General features: G+C 39.8%; 1 protein-coding gene across 1 annotated transcript in view; it reads right to left on the minus strand.

Moving 5' to 3' along the window:
* Nucleotides 1-1,492: 1,492 nt before the first annotated feature.
* Nucleotides 1,493-8,499, minus strand: part of cyp27a2 (cytochrome P450 family 27 subfamily A member 2) — a 20,323-nt gene continuing 13,316 nt past the window's right edge. Inside the window, exons 9-11 of the mRNA XM_013912278.1 lie at nt 4,405-4,486; nt 4,094-4,330; nt 1,493-2,677 (exon numbers count right to left, since the gene is read on the minus strand). Coding sequence (XP_013767732.1) covers nt 2,561-2,677; nt 4,094-4,330; nt 4,405-4,486 — 436 coding nt within the window. The 3' untranslated portion in view covers nt 1,493-2,560. The remainder of the gene's footprint in view (nt 2,678-4,093; nt 4,331-4,404; nt 4,487-8,499) is intronic.

The following is an 8,499-nucleotide window of genomic DNA, read 5'->3' on the forward strand; positions in this document are numbered from 1 at the left end:
TCTAAACTACATAGAAAAATCTCACCCACATGTCATAAAACTCAGATCATCTCAAACTGGAATGTTGCCATCACATTTCTCAAGGAAAAAGGTGGTCCAACCTGTACTAGCAAGGTGTACCTAATAAAGGGGCCAAAGAGTGTAGGTAATTGTTCAATATGTTATGAAAGTTTCTCTCTTATTGTATGTCAGATTCAGTTACTTGTGATATTTGATTGTGCGTACTGTCACTCATAAAAAAAAAAGAAAAAAAAAAGATAAAATTGCTCTGGAAAAACTCATCTCAAATCTCACTTATCTGTCCTTAGAAAGGAGACTTTGTCCTCCTGTCTCCTTAAATAAAAATCAGACTGTTGTGTGTAATCTCTTTAATATCACATCAGTGCATCGTTCAAACTGGGAAACCTCACAGGACTCACGCAACACTGTGTAGATGTCCCTGATTTTCCTCGTGCATGTACAGTCATGCCTTCTCTTTGCATTCTTTAACAATGGCTTAAAGAGCCAAAACTGATGTTTGGATAGAGGCATCTTGTTTTGTTTCGAGTTTATAAACACACTCTCAAATACCAGCGGCATAAACAAAAACATACCTGAATTTAAAAAACAAACAAACACACACAACACAGTGGAGCACTATCAGTCATGGATCGGCCTCCCAGAGCCCGGACCTCAGCATTACTGAAGCAGTGTGGGATCATGTGGACAGAGAACAGAACAAAAGGCAGAAACATCCAAAGAAGAGCTTTGAATGTCCTTCAAGAAGCCTGGAGAACTATTCCTGAAGACGACTTAAAGACATGACAAGAAAGCTGCCTAAGAGAGTTCAGACTGTGCTGAAGAATAAAGGTGGTCACAACAAATATTGACTTTCAAGCTTGTTAGAGTTGTGCAAAACACTGTTTTTTACCTTATGTATCTTATTTTCATGCATGCTTCATGTTTCAGTAGCTGCACCTATTTCTCATTTTAATAGGAAGATATAAAGAACTGAGGGGTGACTTAAGACTTTTGCACAATACTGTACACTTACCTACATCTGTTAAGCTACCACAAATATCCACTGAGTCAAGCCAAAGCCTTGTGATGTCAGAGGTTAAAGGGGAATGGCCAGACTGCAGTGAATGTGAATTAAAAAGTCAAAAATAAAGAAAATACTTGATTTATTTAGAAAAAAACACAAACATTTCATCTTTACTGGGATCACAATCACCACGTCTACATGTGATATTGTAATTGTTCAAAAATTCCTTTTCCTTCAGTAAATTCACACACTCTCTCCAACTTTATTCCTCTGTGTGGTTGATGCTGAGCTTACAGCAAAACAAACAGCGATCGGTGTAAAATATTTTATTAACCTCAACTTTAAATGTGTATACAGCCTGCCGTTCCTCCTTATTGTCACAAGGGGGCAGTGTGCACAGTATGCAAAGCAAAGTGCTTGGAGTTAGACTGGCATTTTCTCTCTCTCACACACACACACACACACACACACACACACACACACACACACACACACACACACACACACTGTGATATTAGGACTCATTGTTATACAATTACAGTGATTATATAATGCAGAAGGCAAGATTTGGGCATTAGGTTCAATTTTGTGTGAACATCTAAACTCTGCAGAGAAGTCCTTTTTCTCTCTTTCTGGCTTCTCTGAAAGAGGAAGAAAAATATGAAATTACTTCCTGCACAAATATGTTTATGAAAGATAAAACAGCTCTTTTGTGTGTAAATACATGCACAAATAAAATCTTTAAAAACTTTAAAGGGAGAATTTCACTTCACTGGTTCATCATCAAAGACTTCAGAGATTCACTTTAGCCAAAGTCAATGTCAAACTCAAAGTCAGGGTAAAAGTTAATTAAAGTAAATAAAGTAATGTGTTTAAACGGCTTTAACAGCCAGTGTACTCTCAGATCTGACAGTGCAAAGAAGTTATACTTGAGTAGTAACTAAAAACTAATAACATCTGTTTTGCAAATTCTGTTATGGGTTAATAAATTGAGGAGCCACATGCACAAACCTAAAGGAGGTTTAAAAAACAAAAAACATGCCTTTACTTGCTGAAAAATCCAGAACTATACCAGAGGGCTAAAACTAAACAGAATGACAACAACTATGAAATAATAAAGGAAGACCATAACAGACGTTAGCTAAGGAAATATAAAGAAATACATATAAAGATAAATGTGTAGATAAATTATGAGCTTATTTCTTTAAAATGATAAATGTGCCCATTAAATGTGTTCCTAAAGAGAAATCCCTGCATGTGTCAACCTGGCTTGAGGATTTACTCACTACCATCATTGCTGAAATTTGTTAAATGCAGCTGCTGACAGGAATCTGCACCATTAAGGCTCAGATGCGTAACTGCACCACACCCAGACTGGCAAACACCAGAAATGGCCTTAAATTTTTATCTAATTACTCATTTGTACCTCTGTGCAGTTTTAGCCTGTTGCTCAAACTAAAGTTACACTGAGAAAGAAACTTCTGGGAGCACTTTTATTGTGAATGTACGAGCTGCTTGCCATCACTGGCACCATCTTCAGACTCTGGGGAGGAAGCGCAGGTTGATGGGCTTAGCGGGAATGAGCAGCGTCCGAGTTTTGGCCTCCACTGTCGGTGCACCATCTTCAGGCTGGATCTCGTAATGCTGCATCAGCTGCAGAGCAATAGCAGGACTGTGTTAAAAAAATGTACCCATAAATCGGCTGCTTCCAATTGTAGCTAAATGTTTGATTACCTAAGTTATTTACTCTGTTGATTTGCAGAACATAACATATATACTAAAAGTGCATTAAACTGCACTTCTCCTTTCTTTATAAATTCACTTTGTAAACAATTGAACCTATTGGGTTAAAACTGTTTTTAACACGAAAACAGAACAACGCTGACCACAGCCACCAAGACTGATGTTTGCATTAAAACACTAATTAGGCAACCTGGCTTTTGAAAATGTCAAAACACACAAACCACAGGGAGACTCTCATCTCTGAAAGCAGGCCAAACATTCTTCAGCATATCTGTTTTCATATGCTCATATCTATGACATGACTTGAATACAGATATAACAGGTTGTAGTTGTAGAAATTCCAACAAGCTGAGACAGATTATTTAAGATTAGGCAACCTGTCGATGAAAAGAATAATGCCCTAAAGCGCAACAAGGTTGCATCAGTGTGTAGAAAGGAAGGAAGAACTCCCTTTTAAAAGGAAGAAACATCCAGCAGAACCCAGCTCAGGGAGGGGCCGCCATCTGCCGTGACCGTCCGCCGTTTAAATATGAACGAAAAGGTTAAAAATATAAAATCTGTGGCGCTCTAAAGGCGCTGACCTTTAACAGCAGCCTGAAATGCCACTTTAAGCCAGCCGGCTTCTTCAGAAGTATTCAACAGCCTGTAGACGTCCTTAGTGATAAAGATGAGACAGAGGAAGTGATGTACATGTCTCAGTGCATTCAAGTGCTGGAGCGCCAAAAGAAGGAGCTTTTCTATTTTGTTTGGCATTTTTGCAGAAATTCCTTCTTGCAGCTTTTCTTCTGTTTATTTCCCTCTAAGGACTCGCTAATCATTTTATTACTGTTTTTATTTCCAGTTTATCAGTTTCTTGCTGCTCAGCCAGCATCTGTAGACTGCAGGAAGATAAAGTACTGCAGCTGTCTTCACTTGGAGAGAACATCTAGTGTCATTTTCAGCATTTAGTCCTGGGTTTAAAAATATTTATAAATATTTCAGTTCAATTCAATTCAGATCCTTTATATTGTAAGTTAAAACCTACAATAATACAAAAAAAACCCAGAGAAAAAGCCAACAATCTTTCAAAATTACCTAATATTATCAACAGAAAGTGAAGAAGCTACAACAGTGTTCTGGGTTAAAGGGATGTTAACTCAGGTCAAACTAGCTGGGCTGTACTTTCATGCAATGCCAGTTTCTACCACATGGTGCTTTCTATAAGCAGGCGAGGGAGGCTGGAAAAGGGCAATCCTCACAAGGAACACAGCTGCCCCCCCGTGTGCACAGATTGTGCAGAGGGTACAAAAGGTACCCTTAAAAAAGCACTAGCTCTGCATCACTCACCCTGGACAGAGCAAAGTGCATCTCCATCTCTGCCACCCTCTTCCCCACACAGGCTCGCACCCCGACACCGAACGGGATGAAGCTGTAAGGGTTATGCTGGTAGAAGCCGGGCCTGGCTCTGTCACTGCGGCTATTCGGCGTGTCACTGCGAAACCACCGCTCTGGGAGGAAGTGCTCAGCATTTGTGAACTCGGACTCATCGTGGCAGGCTTCATAATGGCACAGATGGAACTGAGTCTGGAAAAAGACGGCTTATTTTAGAGAGATGCTTAAAGACATACGAGTGTGTGTGTGTAACGGTGTCTTCCTACCTTCTTCGGGAACCAGTAGTTATCCAGAATCACCTCGTTCTCCGAAACAAAGCGTCCGTTTCCAGGAACCACTGGATACAGGCTGGTTGAGGAAGAAAGAAACAAATCAGCCTCCAATAAGACATGAGAGATGTTTCCAGCTTTGTAATCGATCGCAGCTGACATGTTGGTTTTTGCATAAACTGCATCAGAAGACAGAGAAAATACGTGAGGCCAAAAAGGGCAGATGTTTACTGAAAGACGGCTGATTCAGCTCACTTCCAACTAGGTGTTTTCATTCTTGCTCTACTATAGGAGCTTTGAACGACTTTGATTCTTCTGATTGGCTGCCCCTCATGGTTGGGGGTTCTGCTTCTTCTTCTTCTGCTCTTTATTGTTAAATAGAAACAGTCTTAGAAACCATTAACTATTTCAGAATTCACAAAAACCTGGAAGAAACATTTAACTGAGGAAGTTCTTTAGACCATCACGGTGTATTCAGAGCAGTGACAGCATCCCTTTAAAAAAAGAATTCCCCCAGAACCAAACAATCAGTGTTTCTTATGTACAAGAGCTCTAAAAAATGAGACTTGGCAGTTAAATTCTAACATATGTGGTAATTTAAGTGTACTCCACAGACCCTGGACAGACCCTGGACAGACCCTCGGTACACTTTGCTCTGCTATGGAGCGTCATCAAAGTCTAATCAGACTCAAACTCTTTATTTCAGTAAATGAATTAATCAGGAAGTCTCTTCCTTGAAATGATCTCTTCTTATTGCTTTCTTTTAACTGAAATAACTTTTTTTATAAAGCACCTTCTAAAGTGCTTTGACCGACAAAAAAAATATAAAATAAATTCAAACAGAAGGCAAGAGAGAAATAAGGAGGAACCAAATGCAAGGAGAGTGGAAAAAATACTGTGTAGACCAGTCTGAATGCATTTACCCTGACCTGAGAGTACAACTGTTTAATGCTAGGGCCAAATTTATTAGTGCTCCAAGGACATAAATATGAAGAACCCACATGAATAAGAAATTACAAACAACTCTGACACCGACTGACGATCAGTTCAGGATGTATCCCTAAAATGGATACGTGTAAGAGGACAGATGGATAAATCATAAGCATCTCAGAGAACAGCATGGACACAGGAGTCATATGATCCATTTTGTTTGTAACAGTTAGAAGTGTAGGAGCTGTAAACAGAAAGTGTGGAAGTGGAAGACTATTCTCATAATCACATGCAGTCCAGCATTACTGCTTCCACTGGGACCTGTTTCCACAGAAGAGGGGCCTGAAAGCTGAAGGCTCTGCCTCCCATTCTACTTTTAAATGCTCTATAAACCACAAGTGAATATTAAAATATTAATAGTAACAACAACAATATTGATACCTTTTGCTTGTGACCATAGGTGAGAGTGAAAATGGAGATATACTCAGCTCTTTCTGCTGCACTCTATTATTGAATTTTCTACAGTCGTCAGACCTTTTTCTTCCTCTTACAACGTTGTCACTGCTTTCTCCATACATGGCACAATACGTGGAGGTACATGGTTCATTATATAGCCTTTTATCAGGTACCAGAATGTATGATCATTTTACTCTTTTACTCACTTATAAAATGTTAAATAATACGGCACCTAGCTGTTTAATAGGACTTCTCCATTTGTATAACCCCCCCCCAAAAAAAGCACTAAGATCTTCTAACCAGATGCTCTCAATGCAGCCCAGGTCTAGGCTTAAAACCAGAGGCGCTCGTGCCTTTGCCATCGCAGCGCCTAGAGTATGGAACAATCTCCCTATTACCATTCACACTTCCGAGTCTATTCAGTCTTTTAAATCTCGCTTAAAGACTCACCTTTTTACTTTGGCTGTGACTTAAGTTAGTTGACTAAATTTTGGCTGGTTTCTAGGTTGTTTTGTGTTGCAGTTGGTAAATTATTTTCTTCGCTCCTAATTTGTGAAGCACTTTGATCGACATTGTTGTTTTTAAACATGCTATATAAATAAATTTTGATAAATGCGGGTGGAGCAATCTGCAGATGATATGCAAATTGCATGGAGGTTGCACAATATGGAACGCCAGGACTGCCATAATGAATTAATTACACCATTAAATAATTAATTAAATGTGTCGTAAATATTTATTTTATTAATTATTTTCAATTGTAATTAATTATTGCCACATTTAATTATTTAATAGTGTATTTAATTAATTCATTACGGCAGTCCTGGCGTTCCATAGCACAAGGCTGTTGATTCTAAATGATTCTGACTTGATTGACTGATAACATAAGCACAGTTTTAAGAAGAAAATAGGCCAGTACACGTTTCATAAATCTGACGATAATTTAGTGTAGGAACTAATTTTTTCCACAGGGTGAGAACAGACGAGACCAAAGTAGAGACATTTGGCCAAAATGCACAAAACCTAACACAGCATATCAGCACAAAACACCTCACACGAGCTGTCAGCACGATGGTGGAGGGGTGATGATTTAGGTTTGTTTTACAGTAAATGAGTCAACCATGAAGTCCTCTGTATACCAAAATATTCTAGAGTCAAACCTGAGGAAATCTGTCTGACACTTCAAGCTTGGCTGAAACTGGGTCACGCAACAGGACAATGATCCCAAGCACAACAGTGGTCCTGTCAAACTCCAGACCCGAATCTGACTGATGCTGTTGACCTTAAGAGAACTGTGCATAAGCAAATGACCTCAAATCTCAATGAACTAAAGAAGACTGGGCCTCCACAACGATGTGAGAGACTGATAAAGTCATAAAGAAAACCATTAATGCAAGTTATTGCTCCTAAAAGCTACTGAATGATGGCAGGTACTTCGCTTTCCACATGGCTGCACAGAGTCCTGTGAAAACATTGCGTATGAATGGAGGTATTGTGTTACAGATGGGAGAACTGGATGGGTCAGAGCAGACTACTGGAACAGTTTGTCCTTTACAGATAAAACCAGCTTTAATTTACCGATGGTTCTCACTGAGCCTGCCCTTCATAACACTACCAATCTGGCTGGAACAGCTTAACTATAAACACAGAAAATAAAGAAAACACCACCACAACTGCTTTTAAACTAGAAGGGCAGTCAGACTGAGCTCCACCGAGGCCAAAAAAAACTGTATGCAACTAAGTACACAGGTAGCTTTCCGGGCAGATTTGGACTCGTTTTTCTCTGAACGCTCGAGCCACGGCTGCTTCTCCACAGAGCAGTTCATCAAGTGTGGCACATGAAGTTGTTGGGGATGGGTCACAAGAGGTCATTCGCAATAAATCAATTAGTACAAGACCTTCAAAGTGCAAAAACACTGAAATATGTAACTTTAACCTTGTGAAGCCTTTACCCCTCCTAGTGATACAGGCTGAATCAAATCACCGCCCCTGTGGGATAAAACCTGTTGGGATGGGTGCAAAATGCAAATAATCCCGAAGGATTTTTTTACTCTGGCATTGTCACTGTCATGATTGATTTAAATTTTTAAAAAAGGAAAGAAATAATGACACAGGTATGTGGCTTAAGAATTGCTTACTTAGTATTATTCTTCATTTTCTGACCCATGTTTGACCCTGAACTCACTGTTAGTTAGAAAGAACTTAATCCACTGATTGAGAATAAAGTTCAACTTGTAAAAGGAGGACAAAGTTAATCAGTGAAAACTCAAAAGAAAAGCTTCATTTTCCTGTTGTGTCAGGATCAGAGTCGCCAGTAAATGTTTGAGGTCACAGTTTGACCAAATCATGTTGAAAATGCACCCTTACTCCACCACAGATTACTATTACTGCCACAGAGGATGTGAGGATTTCTCAGGAACTCGAGCACACATTTTCTTGTAATATGCTACCAGAGGTGGACTTGGTCCAAGTTAGAAGTGACTGGAGAAACTGGATCCGTCACCAGGGGTTTGTGGCAGAAGTCTTGCAAGGCAGAACAGAATTAAATGTGCTGTGTCATGGCTCAAGAGTTAGGAGCTCGCCTTGTAATCGGAAGGTTGCCGGTTCGAGCCCTGGCTTGGACAGTCTCGGTCGTTGTGTCCTTGGGCAAGACACTTCACCCGTTGCCTACTGGTGGTGGTCAGAGGGCCCGGTGGCGCCAGTGTC

The sequence above is a fragment of the Pundamilia nyererei genome, unplaced genomic scaffold, assembly GCF_000239375.1.
Source record: "Pundamilia nyererei isolate P.nyererei 1_Seehausen unplaced genomic scaffold, PunNye1.0 scaffold00085, whole genome shotgun sequence".
NCBI lineage: Eukaryota > Metazoa > Chordata > Actinopteri > Cichliformes > Cichlidae > Pundamilia > Pundamilia nyererei.